We start from the raw sequence: 17,472 nt of genomic DNA on the forward strand, positions 1-17,472 counted from the left end.
GAACATATTTTTATGACAAGTACTATCTGGAGACTAAAATCAGTTATCTATTAAAATACTTACATGGGCATATTATTCCATAATCTCTGAGAGATTATGCAAAATTCTGAATTAGTGATTCCATTCCATTCTAGCTCTGTTTACACATCAACTGTGGAATAAACTTGGTTCTTGCTTTCAAAGTCAATGTGGAGGTTTGTGTATCTCCTCATTCTTTAAGAAATGTTTGTATTCTTTACATGTTCATATTTTCTTGCAGCTTGTGACCATACTAGGAGACCTACATGTTGAGATCTATGTTATCTGAAATATGTTCTCACTCTCAATTTCTTACCTCTTAAAAACACTGGAATGTGTGCACAGGCGATGTGTCTCACACGTCAGAGTATTAATTGGCTCGCCCACGACTGAATTCCTTAATAGAAACTAAAGGAAATGCTACGTTTCTGGAGATTTAGATGCAGCTGAAATATTAACCAAGGACGTTAGGAATAATCAGATGATCAGATGTGTCAATGTACTTGTTTGTAGGAGGAGCAGTGAATGTGAGGCAAGTCTGTTTATTCCTACTGCTAAAATCTGTCTCAGGAACAGGTAAGAGGTATTCCATTGGAAAAGTATTAAATTAGAACAAATGTATCATTAACAAAGCAGTCAATTCCCTTTATTTTTAAAATTTTATGTACACATATGAATGATCTGTATAATGTACATTCAATATAGAAAGCTTTATATATTTGATAATGTATAGAACATTTCACAATTACACTAATCTCTTACATAACATCTTGACATCCGTGTTTAAATTTTTAATTTTTTGCACAAGCTCCTTTTTCATTCAATTTGGTAAAGCCAGTTTATACATACCGACATGTACTGTGAGCTCTCAGAAGGTTAATGATTGAGGAGAGAATACCAGTGAACAGGCGCAAGGACAAAACCTAATAGTGTTTGACGGTGGAGGACAGCCACGTGGACTCGATGCAGGAGAGGGAAAGACCCTTTTCCGGGGGTAGGTGACCTAGTCCAATTTCCGTAGATTGCAGTTCAACCCCACAGTCACACTAATTCAAAAAAACATTATAAAAACTAGGAAGAAAGTTTTGTCGTTTTGATTCACAGTCTTGTAAACAGATATAAAGGAACAGAATGTGCTTACATACATCAAGAAAAAAAATTCTTGTGTACCCACTTAGGTTGATCCAGAGTGCTTTCTTACAGCGTGATACAATTAGAATCACTGACTATTTTTCCTAAATAAAAATATTTTTATAGAAAAAGGAGTAACACTGTCATGAAACCAGGAGAAAGGCAGTAAGAGTTTGCTTCAACGTATCAGCTGGAGGAATGTGGACTGGGCACTGGCCTTTCAGCATTTATTGTCTCTCACAAATGTGTCAAGTCTGATAGCCAAGGTCGCCTGCCTCGTGGTCTACGGGAGGCGGCAGGTTAGACATGACTGACGAGGATGTCCCTGCAGTAAGATAGCCAGCAACTCCAGGTCCTGCAAGAAAGGAAAACACACACCTTTTAGAGGGCAGAGCCACAGGAAAACAGTGACCTCTACAAAAACATAAGAAGCTAGTCAAGTATCTTATCACACCTTAACAAACAGCTACACAATGCCATTTTCAAGGTATGGCGTTAATAGATGACAAAGTTAAAAATCATTTCAAAACTGATGCTGGACAGTCACACTGGTGTGGAAACATGGGAAACTGCCCCTTCTCAATTCTGGTAATTTAATGTTTCCAAAAAAATCCTGGGCACTAAAGGATAGCTATGTCAAATGGGGAGGGCGAGGAAGGGAACAAGTAGAGGAAAGAAACTGTACTTAGTCAGCCCAACCAAAAGTCATCCTTGATGAAATGCCCAAGAAAAACACTTTATCAATATTAAAAGTAACCAACTTTCACTTGGTGCAAAGAAGTGCTATCGTAACAAGTAACACCAAATGAACAAGGGCAGCTACACCGACGCCTCTAAAAAAGGAAGGCTCTGGACATCTGTCATAGGTCAAAACAAGAATGCCATGGGAAAAGAGCAGTATTTTCATTTTTTTAGGTCTTCCTTGATCCTAACCATCTCTAGTGCATGGAAATGCTACGTATGCCAGCATTTATCAAGAGGTGTCCTGTGAGCATTCTCTATAATGGCTTTAGCCCTCCAGTTTATCTTAAACATCGCAGACAATTACATCCCCGGAGCAGTGCACAAACCATACAGAGTACTTGTGAGAGACATTGTAGCATAATACTGCAAACTGAGCAATACTTTTAGCTGAAACTGGAGGAAATAAGGCAAACGGCTAAGGAACATCAAAGGGTTAGAACTAGAAAGGCAGTGGAAGCGGCATGCATTTAGCAAAATGGTTCTCTACCTGCTTCAGAGAGCTACACAGAAGTTAGCAAGCTGCCTGGCAGAGCGGATCTAAAGCCCGCTCCTGAGGTGAAGGGGGCTGCTGCCAGTTAGAAGGGAAGGAGAGACACCTGAGGGGAGAAAAGAAATATAAGCAGCAAGGGAAGTTATAAGGAAGTGCAAACAGCAGAGCAGTTTGATGGAGGCTAAGGCATAACAGGCACTAATGCAGGACAAAAGGGGCACAGTTCAGATTCATCTCGTTCACCTCATACCATACAAGCACTGGTATCGAGGACATGAAACGGCTGGCATCACTTAGCAGACACTGCGTCTAGTGTGTAATTACACAGCCAGAGACAATTCAACCCGTGTGAGCTGTCACATGCCAATCAGAGGGCCGAGTCACTGGGAACCCTCATCTAATAAAATGTAGAAAAGGGACTTTCCCTTTCGAAGGCACCACAAGGTCTGCATCTATCAACTCAGGGAGCCAGGCCTTCCCCAGACTGCCCAGAAGAAGACCTCTGGGGCACCCTACCCCTTCCAACAGGACAGGACGGAGCCACCGCCCCCGCTGTTACCATCACTTGCCACCCACCTATCACTCTGAACCTTAGGCAGCAGCAAGATGACCAGAGAACTATTAAGCAAGCAACCAAAGATAGAAGCCTGAAGAATAAAGCCCCAACACCCTGGACTGGTAAAGTGCCCAGATACTTCCAATTATGGACTCAACTTGGTTTGCATCAAATGTGTAGATTATGGGACCAAATCACAAATGCTACGTAGAAAACAGAGTAAGGCTACTGTTCTCAAACTGGATGCTGAGACACCCTGGGGCAAATCCACAGGGATGCTGCTAGGTATTTTACATTGGCGAGAAACACAGCAACATTTGTTGGACACCACACAACCACTTTCAAGTTGTTTGGATCTAATACTTAAACTTAACTGTTAGGTTATTTCTTTTGGCCTAAGGGTAGAAGATATTAAGGGGACTGTGAACTGAGAAAGTCTGGGAACCTCTGGGCTAAAATTAAATTGTGAAATGCTGGGCCTAGAAGGATTATCCACAAGAGACCAAATTCTAGCCCCACCATTTGCTGCTTTAGAAAAGATAAACCAATTCCTGGACATTTCTGTAAATAAAGTCTGAAATGCTCTTTCCCTCATGAGATCTCTGACCTCTCCTTTAAAGCATGTCTGGTTTCCAGGAGCTAGAAGGTACAGTCGAGTCATAAGGACAGGACAGAGCAGTTGTATTCTCCAGAGAAAGGCAGAGGGACAGAGTAGGGGCTGCCAGAAATAGGGGTATGCGGCAACTCTGTGCCAGGCTGCCGGACTTAAGAACGAGAAAAGATGCACTATTAAAGAATCCCACAAAATGGAACTGGCTGCAATGGAGTTGTGGAAAGAGCATGGGCTTTGGTAAAAATGAGCACGGGATTCCTAGCAAGGAAATCAAAAGAAGGAAGCTCTGCCTTAGCAGTGACGTACCATAAACTGACGGCCTTAGGGAATCTTTGCTAACATTGCTCACATTGTGTAGTCTTGGGACAGGTGTAAAAAGAAAAACACAAGTTAAAAAAAAAAATCCAACTCTGTAAAGAACTGACATACTGGTTTGAGGAGGGACCCAAGAACTGCACCCTCTTTCCCTTTAATGACCTTAGGAAGCCAAGTTAACTATTCTACATGCCTCTAATTAAACATAATGTAAATATATACGGAGGGCTGTGTGTGCGTGTGTGTATAAAGCTCTTCATCTCCAATTCCAATTAAATATAAATATATATGTGTACATGTTTATGTGTATACAAAGCTCTTATCTTCGTTTCCAACTCCTAACAAGCATGTTTACCTTAGTCTGTTTCTCTTCCTTTCCCTGTTGTTCCTTTCTTCTCTATTCTGATTTTTTAAGTGAGGTAATTTGAGGATTTTCACTGCTAAAATGATTTTTATAGGCTATGAGCTTGTCAGTACCCAGCTCTTCTAGAACCTAATAAATAGCTAAATAACAGGGCCCACAAGCAACCACAGCTTTCCTGCATCCTGGGTAAAACCGCACCGAGATACTTTTAGATTAAGTGTTTATCAGAAAACAAAACAATTATGCCAGGCTGGAGAGCCTCTGGAACCAGGCAGTCTCCTCTCAATTCATCAATGATGAGTAGTCCAACCCAGGATGCCTTATTTATAACCCCAGTCCTTAGCCTGTGACTGAATGGCATCTGCTCAGCAGCCAGGGTGAAGAAAATCATTAAGGAATATTTTTATTCTTATCCTACTCTGAAATAGTAATTAATTTTCTTTTCTCTTTTCCCATCTCCTACATGAAGTCCACTTACTTGCCAAACTCCCCAGGGGCACTTCAGAAAAAGGGCCAGTGAAATGTGTTCTCACAGCACTTTACTTCATTTGCACGCTGATGAGAGAGGGGCTTGGGCACAATGAGAACCGTCTCGGGGAGACTGAGGGTGGTGTAGGGTAAATCCTAATCAAAGTTCCCACTCAACACACCACTGTATACACTGCCTAGAGTTATACATCGATTTTACTGTTATACAAAGAATTTGCCCCTTTTAGCAAACACATGACACACAACACGAAGCACCCATGGAAAAGCTCAAACACAAGAAGGAAACATTTGGCAGTCTAAACAATGAGCAGACAGCAATTCAACCCCTAGGGCTCTCTTTAAACAGTCCTTTGAAAAAAACACTATACTAATGGGAAAAAACTTTCAAACTTCTCGCCAATAGAACACCCCAGATGGATGATGCACTAAGAACTGGACAACTTGAGGGCCCACACAGCTCTGGGCTAGTCCGCACTGTCCCGTGCACACGTGTCTGTAGGCTTCAGGAGGGCCTTCAGATGGCCACAGTAACAGTAGTCCATTTTCAAGTTGGGATTTATACCACTGCTCCCCCTTAGTCGACTTTCTGTAGAACCTGTTGCCCCTTGAGCAGGCCCAAAGGAGGCTGTAAAGAAATCTGTGACCATTTTTCTTCTTCTCCAACCCTCTTCCATCCCCTATAGCTCATCATCCCCTATAGCTCACACCTTACTCAGAAGCCGCCCCAGGGATCCAAGTAGAAGGAAAGGCACACAAAGAACCTTTTTGATTCCTGTACTTTTTTCTCTAGTTTTAGCATATTTGGATGGGGTGAGGATCAATAGATTTCTAAATGAAATCTAGGTCCCTGAAGATAAATCCCTATCTCTTCTGTATTCTAACCATAGACCTTTAGGCCCACATCTTGTTAGTAAGTCAAGGACCACCTCAAGTATTTTATTCTATTAAGTCAAGTCAATGAACACTAAGCACAAAGGAGAGTACAACAAATTAGAAGAGTTCTCCCTGCAGGGAAGCTTATAATCTACATCTTACTATTCTTCAGGGCCAAACTTTCAATAAGTACTTATCTTCAGCTGGAGGAAAAACAAGGCAGATTTTCCAGTCACAGCATCCTTAGATACAAAGTAATGAACGTTAACACCACAGGAAGGTGGCTTTTGGGGAAAAAAAAAGTCTAAACAGATAAAAGTTTTTAGTTGCCGTTTAGAGAACATACTCTTACTTGGAAACTACAACATTACTTTAAATCTGAGAGAGAGACAAGAGACAAACAAAGACCATTTTCTAAGTATATCTCCTCACAGAAATCACCGGACAGGGCATGGAAAAGTTAGATGGGAAACCTATGACACAACCCTTCATTCGTGTGCATCTGGCACTGGCAATCAAAGCACCATGTGTTTATAAATGTTAGGGTGCTGCCTCTACATTTTAGTAGATTCATATGAAAGTGGTCATAGCGAAGAAAAAAGCAATAGTGTCACAACTGAGACTAAAATTAAAACCAAGCAAAATGTTTTCTAAAGCTGTTGTTTTTTAATACTCAAGATTTAGTCTTTACGATGTAGAGACTTCCATACTAGTGATCTAGATTACTAAAACGATTGCACAGGAATGCAAACCACTGGGTACTGTTTCTTTTCTCTTTTTCTCTCAGTCTACCCACATCATCTCTGGTTAGAGGAGAACGCAGAACTTTTTTTTTTTTTAAATATACATATTATACACAAGCAGATGGCAAAACCCACCTATTATTCTTAAGGTTAATTTCAAACTAAAAACTCTTATACCAGAGACCATATTTCATCTTCAGATATAGCAATAAAATGGTATGACTTTCTTTTTAAACAGAAGTCAGTATGAAAACAAATATTCCAAAATTGTTGAGCAATTAGCATGTCAAATAGACAAATGCCCTGAACTTCAAAAATATACGTTCTTTTGATCCCTACATAATAAAATGTCCCTTCCTTTATGGTACCCACATTATTTCTCCCCTTGAAAGGACAAACTGTAAATATTTTGTAAAACTACAGATCAATCACTGGAAACTTAGAAGAAAAGTATTTCACATGTGAATGTACACATCTGGAGCTTCAAACTGCTACTCTACCAGAAACAGAACGATGCTATCATGTTTCTGATACTGATCCTTCTGAGTAGGTAGTTCTCTTTTTACATGTCTGAGACAAACATTTTAATATCATGCTCCAACTATAACCTATGACACCATGAATTAACTGGGTCACAACTGAGCAAGGTCCATGTTTCCGTGAGCACACGTTCAACACAACAGCAGTTGGTGTCTGTCCAGGGCTAACCCCAGAGGTCCACCGCATGCCCACAGCACCCAGGACAGGTGGCTAGCAGCCTAGGAAGGAACCCTACGCGCTACATTCAGTCTAGTCAGGACAAAAGGAAGGCTCAAGTGGCTTTTGCCCTATGTCTCAAAGTAATCAATTAGGTGCGGTTTACCTGTGAGGTATCCTGCTGTTTGTGACTCAGAAATAAACAAATCATGTTTCTGATCTTTGAAGGCACTCCAGACTGAAGAACGAGACAAGATTTCATTCACCTAGGGAAGTAAAGCAAACTCTTTGAGCATAAATGAATTAATAAGGACCAGGTCCAACTAGAGCTGGACGCTGTTAGTTGAACCTGTAATTTACTGGCTTGTTTGTAATTAGCACAGGAAGACTTTTTCATGATAGTAACAACTGGCTGAGCATGTGGCATGAGCCCATGAAGTATTCCCAAGGAAGGGGTCTGGGGAGAAGATGCTACCAACTCAAGCTAAAATTAAAGCAGGCTTTTAAATTATGGGTTGTGACCTATTCGACATTTATGAAATTGATTAAGAGGGTTGTGATCGGCATGCCTGAGGTTAGCAGGTTAATACAGAAAGCACCAGAGCATCACATGTAAAATGGGTTAACTACTAATCTGTGATGTACATACATACCAGAGCACAAAATATGTGTGTAGAATGTAATGGACAAAGATGAAGGACATATTTCTGTGTGATACAGATTTATTAAAAAAAGTTTAGGAAATCCCAACTCGGAGACTGTCTTTCATGTATCAACACTGAGATCAAATATTTATTGGGCACCTCCTCATGTGGAGGCACAACGGACACAAAGATGAGAAAGCGTCTGTCTCTGAAGCGCTTACAATCTAGTCCTAGTGCGGGACACAGAGAGCGCCAGGTAATTTGGTGGCAGGCACTATAGTAGAGACACACACAGGGTCATGCGGGTCCAAGAGACTCCCTGCCCCAAGCTTGGAGGCACCAATGGAAGTAATCACTTGTGAAGGTGGTGGAGGAGGTGCTATTTTGAAAACTATCACACCTCCCTCCTCCTCTTCAGACTGGAAGATGCGTGTCAGGGTTACTTGGCTAATTTCATCAACAGAAATCTGGAGGCAGGTCGAAGGTAAGACAACTGCCTGCACATGGTACCCCCCACCCCCAGAAAAAAAACCCCAATGCTTCTAAGCACATAGTTGATGACCACAGCAAGATATGTGGCCTCTCTTCTTTAAGATTATTTTAAAACGTTCAAATGGTGATACTGATAGAATGGACAATGGCATAACAAAAGTTTCTTTGGTGAGACTCTACACAAACACAGTGGAATCACTAAAAGACAATTTAAACCTCTGAAAGAACACTAGTAGGGAGTAACAGTCTTTGGGCTGCCTGGGTAGCTCAGTTGATTAACTGTCTACCTTCAGCTCAGGTCATGATCCCAGGGTCCTGGGATCGAGTCCCACATCAGGCTCCTTGCTTACTGGGGAGCCTGCTTCTCCCCCTGCTTGTGCTCTCTCTGATAAATAAAATCTTAAAACAAACGAACAACAAAAAACAAATGTCTCTCACCAGAAGAATGGATAAATGAGTTGTTGCACATACATATAGGAACATTTCAGCCACAAAAAGGAATGAAGCATCGATACAAGGTATTAACATGATGAACCTTGACAATGCGCTAAATGACATACCAGACACAAAGGTCATATATTATATGGTTCTATTTTATATAAATATCCAGAATAAATGAATTCACAAAAACAAAGTGGTTCTTGCCAGAGGCTAGGGGGAGGGAGAAATGGGGAGGAACTGCTCAATGGATATGGAGGTTCCCTTTGGGGTGATAAAATGTTTTGGAACCAGATAAGGTGGCAGTGGCACAACACTGTTAATATGGTGAAACACAAATAAAATGGTTAATCCCTTGTTGTGTAAATTTCACCTGAATTTAAAAAATAAAAACAGAGAGAGCTTTAGTAGATAATGCTGGATGGTAACACTGAATGAGGAACTCCTCAGAAGCAACAATACAAATAAAGCCAAAGAGGAAAATTAAATTACTGGGCCAGGTGGAAGTCAGCACAAGCATGTGGCTGACACACACTGTTAAGTGTTAACAAAGAAAGAGGATAAACGAAAATGGCCTTATGGGATTGTTAATCATTATGGTTAGTTATCACTGCCTGGCAAAAAATCCTACAACTAAATATTAACCTCAATCAGCACTAAATGCTCCATATTCTTTTATGCTGAAGAATTCCAGCATTTTTCTTCCTGAAATGTACATCACACTATCAGTATTCCAAAAAAGAACCCCCCCCCCCCAAGTGACTATTTGAGTCTATGAAGAGAGGCGCACAGATCATCCATGGCCAGCACCCCTGGCTCGGAGACTACCCTACTGTTACCAACCAGCTAAAGTCACCCCCGTGCAGACCCACCTGTTCTCCATGCTGCAGGCTTCGAGTCATGGCCTTGAGAGCTTTAACAATCTGAGCCTTCGTGGCTGCTGGGCTGTCGAGATTTTCAAGGCCAATACCTTCGAGTAATTTTAAGAGGTATGGGACCAAATCTACTTTCAGGGCCTAGAAGAGAATATTGAACATATATAAATATGCTGAAAGAAATTCACCAAAGAAACAATTTCACCCTGGAACCATACCTGGAAGAAGACAACCTCCTTCCTTTCATTTTAATGCAGATAAAGATTTCTTCTATAGATCTAATGATAATGACACTCTATTTTACTCCGTACCATTACCTGTTCTAAATGCTGTAGACTGATCATTTTACTTAATCCTCACAACATGTAACAGCATAGGCACTAGGATTATTACTGATGAAAAAAATCATCACACAGAGGTAAAACCTGATAATCACAGGCAGTGACAGAATCTGTATGTTGGCCCACAGAATGCAGAACATGACCTTTAGCCACTACACTGGACTGCTTCCTTTGATCACTCCACACTAATGGGCACAAATTTTTTTTCACGTTTTCTTAAAACATCAATCTTTGCATTCACCAAACATTTCCCATCAGCCTATTAAAAGTTAGATAATACTCAGGTATCACACAATTTTCCCTACCCACCCTGAAGCTCCAAAGGAAGAGGGAGAAGTAACTAACAGTGAGTGTACCTCCCTTTACAGATAGCATTCTCCTAACAGCCCTGGAAGGATTCAGAACTATTTCAGCTGAGGAATCTGAATGGTCTAAGTTTATGCGTCATGCCTGAGGTCACAGAGCCATCAAGGGGTAGTACTAGCTCAAGTTTTTTCAATACAACAACCCCTTCAAGCCAATCCTAAGTTCTAATTCCAAAGTATGCGGTTACCTCTTTGAGAGGTACCCAGTACTTCTAACCTGCCTAAATGAGGGGCAAGTTGTGGAAGGGGATATAAGATGGAAGAGGAAAAGGGGCCAGGAGAATTGGAGGGCCAGATATAAAGATGCAGGACCTTGTACTGAGGCTAAGGATGTCAGCTGTCACTTTGTCATCTGGTGGTAATGGGCAACCAAAGAAGAGTTTTTAAGATGAACAGTGACCCAGTTATATTTAAGAATTGTATTTTAGAAAGACCACTTTTGCAATGGTTTTGCTCATTTAGTGTCTGGTCTACATTAGTATCCACCAAGTCCTATCTACATTAGGTGGGAGGGTAATCTCTCTGAAAAAGACAGTAATCTTGGCATGTTTCTTAAACATGACTTAAAAAATGAAGGCATCAAAAGACAGTGAGTCCTTCCAAAGAGGAGGAAGTAAATTTTACAAAGCAAGCTAAGAATAAATGCTTAGCAAAAAACCAAAATTTAAAATTAAACATCGCAAAGGTACTTTTGTTAGCTTATTTTTATAAAGAGAGTGCAGGAACAAGATGGGGGAGAGGCAGAGGAGGAGGGGGAAACAGAATCTTAAGCAGGCTCCACACCCAGCACAGAGCCTGACATGGGGCTCACTCAATCTCACCACCCCGATGTCATGACCTGAACCTAAATCAAGAGTTGGACTCTTAACCGAATAAGCCACCCAGGCGCCCTGAAGTTGTTAAGATTTTTGATAGCTGGTCTGCCTTTATGAGTGTGTGTGTGTGTACATGTGTGAAAGAAAGTGTATGTGTACACATACATGTATACACATTTATATATATGTATATATATATGCACGCCTGTATGTGTATAAAATATAAAATCATGCACGCACAAACCCCAACTTATCTCCCTACCAAATTTAAGTCACAGAAACCAAATCAGTGCTAAATAATGAAAATCTATTTGCTATGTTTGTTTTCCTAAAATAGTACTAAATGTAGAATCACTTACTTGTGCCACTAATTCACTCTGCTCCTTCTGAAACATTCGATTAATTGCTTCACAGGCTAGACCAACAGTATCTGGTCGCTTTTTCATTCCATTCATCAGTGGGCCAATGGTATCTAAAGATGCCATGGCTCGAACACACAGCTAAGTGTCCAAAAAAAAGGTTACTTGTAGAACAGCAGTATTTCATATAGCACAGTAAATACAATAATCAAATATGTGGAAAACCTCCATTCAGCTCAAGTTTAATAATGAACCCAAATTCAGTCTCCTATTAATTACATCATTTGAACTACTCTCAGGGTTGTTATAATACTGCTGGTTCATATGCAGAGAGGCACATGGTAGGACGGGGACCGATACTGCAATGTGCATTCATCAGGAAGAGGGGACCATAAATTCCAGAATTAGAAGCTATAAAATGCATTCATGCATACCTCGTTTTCAGACAGGGCATGGATAACGCGGATGGCACTCTTAGGAATGGCATTGTTCCTGTGATTCATCGCTTGGATCACTTTGGGGAGGTGGCCCAAAGGTGGGACCTGGTCGGCCAGCTGAGGCTGTGCATTGAAGAGACAAACTGTGGCCATTGTCAAAGTTTCCAGAGTTTCTCCCTGGAAGGTGTAAAACAAACAAACTATAAAATACTGACAAAGTAAGTCCTAAATACCCTTGGATATTATTTGATATTCTAACCTAGAGATCTATAAATTCTAAGTGCTGATTTTTGAAAACTGATTCACAAATCCTAAAGAAACAACAAACTTCCCATCTTGAAAAAGAGGCATGAATTCCTAGGACTTTAAGAAGGTCATATCCTACTCTAAGCAGCCTTTCACTGGGACACGTCATATCTCATTTCTGTTGCAGGTTTAAGAGATCATCTCCCAAAAGGTATTACTAGAAAGCTGTAGTCAATGTTAGAGAAATGTCAGTTATCAGGGAACATCACTAGTTCAGGAGAATGCAAAAATAATGAAATGTGTTTTCCAGTTCTATTAAAAATCCTACTGAACAGGTCTGGCTGCGATAAGGCACTTTCTGTTGTGGACTGCAAAGACCTGTAACTTACACCATTATATGCAGACATATACAACCGCAGCATCTCAAATGAACATGGAAATTCGGATGAGCCTACCAAGAAAGGTGATGTGAGGAAAATATTGTGTTTTTTCCCCCCCTAAGTTTCTGCCTTTTGAGGATTTTTTTTTTTTTTTTAAGGAAACTATATACATAGTAAAAATCCTAGTGAAGAGAAAACCTGACTATGGCAAGTGACATATGCAAATATTTGGTAAACTAATTTTTTTCCCGAAGCTATGCTAATCTAATGTTGGTAACTAGTAATTTTCAGGCAGTTGGCATGTGCCAGGCATTATGCTAAGGACCCTCTATATATAAAATTCATTAAAACCTTAGCCTAACGGCAGGTGCTATGATCCATCTATAAATGAGGCAGAACCACGAGGTACTACTGCTCCAGATCACACAGTCAGTCAGTGGTGGAGCTGGTACTGGGTCCAGGACCATCTAATAACACAGCCTGGGTTCTTTACTCACCTTGCCCCATAGCCCGCCTGTTTAATATAACAAAAGTCACGTACCTCAAGTATTTTTGGTCTAAAGGTTTAAGTAACAAAACCTTACATATTTCCAGGATTTGACTCAGCAAATGAAGACCAAGGCTACTTTCTCACTCTGCTTCCCTAGTAGTCTTGGCTTTGGTACTAGGTTCCTTCATATGGTTAACTACTCTGCTGTCAACTGTTAACTACTCTTCTTTCACGAGGGTCATCCCGGTCACATATGGAAAGCTGAGTGAAGAACACACCCTAGCAGGACACGCTTCCAGGGGAGTACTGAACATTTACATTTCTCCTTAAAATTAAAATTCTTTTAGAGCCTCTGTAATTGTCAGAAACAGCATTCTGTCAATAGTCATCTCCAACTTTGGTTCAGAAATAATTCTTTTACTAGTGAGTTGCACTTTTGAAATGCACCAAAAAAGACGAATAGGTATATCTGAATTTAAATGTGGCCGCGGTTTTAGAAGAGGGAGCCAGTTCTTAATGTATGGTCAACGAGGATGGTGTTTTAACAGAAACACCATCAACATGTTTAGCAAATTCAAATGTTCTGCTGCTGGCTGAAGCTTACATGTGGATTGTTCTTCTCCAAGAGCTCAGTTAATTTTTCTAATAGTGCAATAAGAAATTCTCTGGGTTTTCTTAGAACCCAGGCTGGTTGTGCAATGAAGATTCTCAAGAAAACTCCTCCAACAGCAAGTTCACCCTCTGCTTCTCCAAACACCACAGCAAAATCTTCAGGCAACTTTAAAGAAAGAATGAATCACAGTCAAGTCACTTAATCATTAGTCCTACATGAAACAAAAAATGCAAATCCCATTAAGTGGTTATTAACAAAATCAAATTATAATTACTGTAAGTTTTATTTTCCCTTAATAAAATTCAAAAATGGTGTTTTGATTACTTACTTAAAAAGTGAATATTCCCATTTTTGAATTTATAACCTTATTTTCCAGGAGAATACTTAAATGTCTTAATGACAAAATAGCTGACAGTCATTACACTGACTCAGTAGGAATTAAAAAACAACAAATCTACAAAAAATATAAATGTAAAATTCCTTCCTCTGAATAAAAGTGTATTTTACCTTCCAATTTATATCGGGGTTGTCTCGCTGATTTTTAAAGTGCCTTGGGGGGGAAAGAAAAGGAGAGGGGAATATCAAGCTTCAGTCATTAAAAAAACTTTCATTAAACATTAGAATAAATATTAGAGAGATGATGGATGATGGAGCAAACATCTGTCCTTCTTGGAGATTTACCTGAAGACTTTACTTACTCTAGCATCATTTCTCTAACTGTTGTAGACACTTTATCTCTGGAGCTATCATTCCAAATCAGCTCTGGATTTTCATGAGTTCCTTCAAAAATATGTACAGCAGCTTCTGGGTTGTCTCTCATGGCATCCATAAAAACGCTTGGCAGAAATTTCATTAATGTAATGCGGACCTATATGAGGGTATTTGAGAAAGAAAAAAGGCCTATTGGACAGCTCAGTGTTTGGTGTGCTTTGCATTTCTCTAGGGTGGATTACTGCTGTTACTTGTGGTATGGCTGATCTGGGCCTCAACTATCAACCAAACCACCTGGAGTGGGAGAAGAGATCAACCTTGGTTTATGCAAAGATAACTTTAACAAGACTCATATGGCCCACTCTTATATATCTATCCAGTTTCGTTTTTTCTGTTTCAAATTTAAGACCCTTGAAGAGATTCAATATTGCTGATGCATATACCATCCAGAGCACACCTTGCTAGATCACGCCTTGCACACATGGTTTCTTCTTCCCAGAATACCCTTAGTTGGCCTGTCCCTCCAGCTCTCCATCATGCCCCCTGCCCTTGCAAACAAATATTTTTCATGCTGCCTTTGTGCCTTTCAAGTCATTTATTTTGCTATACTCTCTTTTATACTACACTGTGTCTCTTTCCAAAAAGGACTTAAAATGCAGCTTTAAAAATAATACAAGGGTGCCTGGCTGGCTCAGTCAGTAAAACAAGCAACTCTTGCTCTCACAGTCATGAGTTCAAGCCCCCATACTGGGTGTAGAGATTACTTCTGGGGGGGGGGAGGCAGTAAAAATAATACATCCAACACACACACGCATGCACTGAAAATTAGTTTGAGGCATAAGGTCAAACATAAAATGAAGGTTGGGAAGTGTTAAGTTTTCCCCTGAGATCTTCACATGATTTTCTTTCCTTCATTATCACGAGCCTATGCTCAAAGTTTTCTTCTTCTTCGTCTTCTTTTTTTTTTTTTTTTTAAAGATTTTATTTATTTGAAAGAGAGAGTGAACACAAGCAGGGGGGAGGATGGAGGGAGAAGGAGAAGCAGACTCCCCACTGAGCAGGGAGCCCAATGCAGGGCTTGACCCCAGGACCCCAAGATCATGACCTGAGCCAAAGGCAGATGATTAACTGACTGAGCCAGCCAGATGCCCCTCAAACTTTTCTTCTGGAAAGTTTCCCTGACCTAGTCTTTCTAGCTCATTGCTTGCATTCTCAGCCCTTGGCATGGAGCAGATAGTCAAAAACTTATTTGAACAAAGACTAATATAAAGTCTGGACACAAGGGAAACATCAAAAACTATGTAACTGATAGTGATATACTGCAAATTTAGTTCTGAACTTCCTAAGCAGCCAATGAACTAAAGGAAGTTATGTCCATTACATAACAGACAACATTCACAAAATAGGAAGTATTTCACTTTTCTAGGTCATGAGAGAAATCAAATAGAAGTGATCACTCACTGATATTATTAAACATTTAAGTAGAACAATTTATATAATGCAAATTCTTTGACTATAAGGCTTGAGAGTTACGTAAAGGCTACTCAATTATCCGAGAACAAGAGTGGGCACACTAGGAGCCAAACTTGTCCTGCTACCTGTTTTTGTATACAAAGTTTTTTTTTTTTGTTGTTGTTGTTTTTTAATTTTTTTTTTAAAGATTTTATTTATTTATTTGACAGGCAGAAATCACAAGTAGACGGAGAGGCAGGCAGAGAGAGAGGAGGAAGCAGGCTCCCTGCTAAGCAGAGAGCCCGATGCGGGACTCGATCCCAGGACCCTGGGATCATGACCTGAGCCGAAGGCAGCGGCTTAACCCACTGAGCCACCCAGGCGCCCTGTTTTTTTTTTTTTTTAAAGATTTTATTTATTTATCAGAGAGAGAGATTGGGGGAGAGAGTGAGCACAGGCAGACAGAGGCAGAGGGAGAAGCAGGCTCCCTGCCAAGCAAGGAGCCCGATGTGGGACTTGATCCCAGGACGCTGGGATCATGACCTGAGCTGAAGGCAGCTGCTTAACCAACTGAGCCACCCAGGCGTCCCTGTATACAAAGTTTTATTGCAACACTGCCACGACCATTTACAGTTACTGTCTATGGCTGCTTTCCCGTAACAATGGCAGAGTTCAGTATTTGTGAAAAAAATCAGATGACCCAAAAAGGATAAAATAGTTACCATGTTTTTTCCTTTATAGGAAAATTTTACTGGTCCCACTCCCACCTCACATCATCTATGAAAATTAATTCAGCTGGATCTAGGATGTAAATCCAAGAGCTAAAACTATAAAACTAGTAGGAGGACACACGGGTATAGCTCTTTGTAACCTCGGATTAGGCAGTGGTTTCTAACATATGAGATAAACAGCACAAGCTATAATAGCAACCAAAAAAACAGACTAGGCTTCATCAAAACTAAAAAAATTATGTGCTATGGGGCACCTGGGTGGCACAGTCAGTTAAGCATATGATCTTGGTTTTGGCTTAGGTTGTGATCTCAGAATCATGAGAGTGAACCCTTTGTCAGGCTCTGTGTTGGGCGAAGGGCCTGCCTGGGGTTTTCCTCTCTCTCCCTCTGCCCTGCCCCCTCACACTCTCTCTCTCAGATAAATAAATATCCATAAAAAAACCAGAATGACATCCATGGAATGAGAGAAAATATCTGCAAATCATGTACTAGATAGGGGACTGGCATCCAGAATGTATAAAGAACAATTACAACTCAATGGTAAAAAGATAACCCACTTAAAGAATAAGCAAAATAAAAACAAATAGTTATTTTTCTAAAAAAAGATGTACAAAAGGCCAAAAGCACATGAAAGATACTCAACATTGTTAGTCACCAAGGAAATGCAAATCAAAACCATGAGATACCATTTCACACCCACTAGGATGGCTATAATCAAAATCGATATCTAATAACAAGTGTTAGAGAAGATGTGGAGAAATAAGAACCCTCAGACATTGCTGGTAGGAATGTAAAATGCTGTAGCCATTTTGGAAAAGAGTATGACAATTCCTCAAAGGTTAAACAAATAGTACCCTCTGATCCAAAAATTCCATTCTCAGAGAAATAAAATACACATCTTTAGTCAGAAGAGCCAAAATGTAGGAACAATTCACATGACCATCAACTGATAAATGGAAAAACAGTGTGGTTTATCTATACAAGGGAGTATTATTTGGCAAGAAAAAGGAATGAACAGTATGGAATAACCTTGAAAACGTGCTAAGTGACA

The 17,472-nt window shown here is 40.3% G+C and overlaps 1 protein-coding gene across 2 annotated transcripts in view; it reads right to left on the reverse strand.

Moving 5' to 3' along the window:
• Positions 1-637: 637 nt before the first annotated feature.
• The window catches only part of DNAJC13 (DnaJ heat shock protein family (Hsp40) member C13), a 124,810-nt gene continuing 107,975 nt past the window's right edge, over positions 638-17,472 (reverse strand). For both annotated transcript variants that reach the window (XM_004762502.3, XM_004762501.3), the window contains 8 exons: positions 14,226-14,395; positions 14,035-14,077; positions 13,519-13,692; positions 11,796-11,975; positions 11,362-11,502; positions 9,479-9,622; positions 7,199-7,298; positions 638-1,504 (listed from right to left, as the gene is read on the reverse strand). In XM_004762502.3, coding sequence (XP_004762559.1) covers positions 1,398-1,504; positions 7,199-7,298; positions 9,479-9,622; positions 11,362-11,502; positions 11,796-11,975; positions 13,519-13,692; positions 14,035-14,077; positions 14,226-14,395 — 1,059 coding nt within the window. In that variant the 3' untranslated portion in view covers positions 638-1,397. The remainder of the gene's footprint in view (positions 1,505-7,198; positions 7,299-9,478; positions 9,623-11,361; positions 11,503-11,795; positions 11,976-13,518; positions 13,693-14,034; positions 14,078-14,225; positions 14,396-17,472) is intronic.

Source organism: Mustela putorius, unplaced genomic scaffold, assembly GCF_011764305.1.
Source record: "Mustela putorius furo isolate JIRA1106 unplaced genomic scaffold, ASM1176430v1.1 tig00003834_pilon_pilon_pilon, whole genome shotgun sequence".
NCBI lineage: Eukaryota > Metazoa > Chordata > Mammalia > Carnivora > Mustelidae > Mustela > Mustela putorius.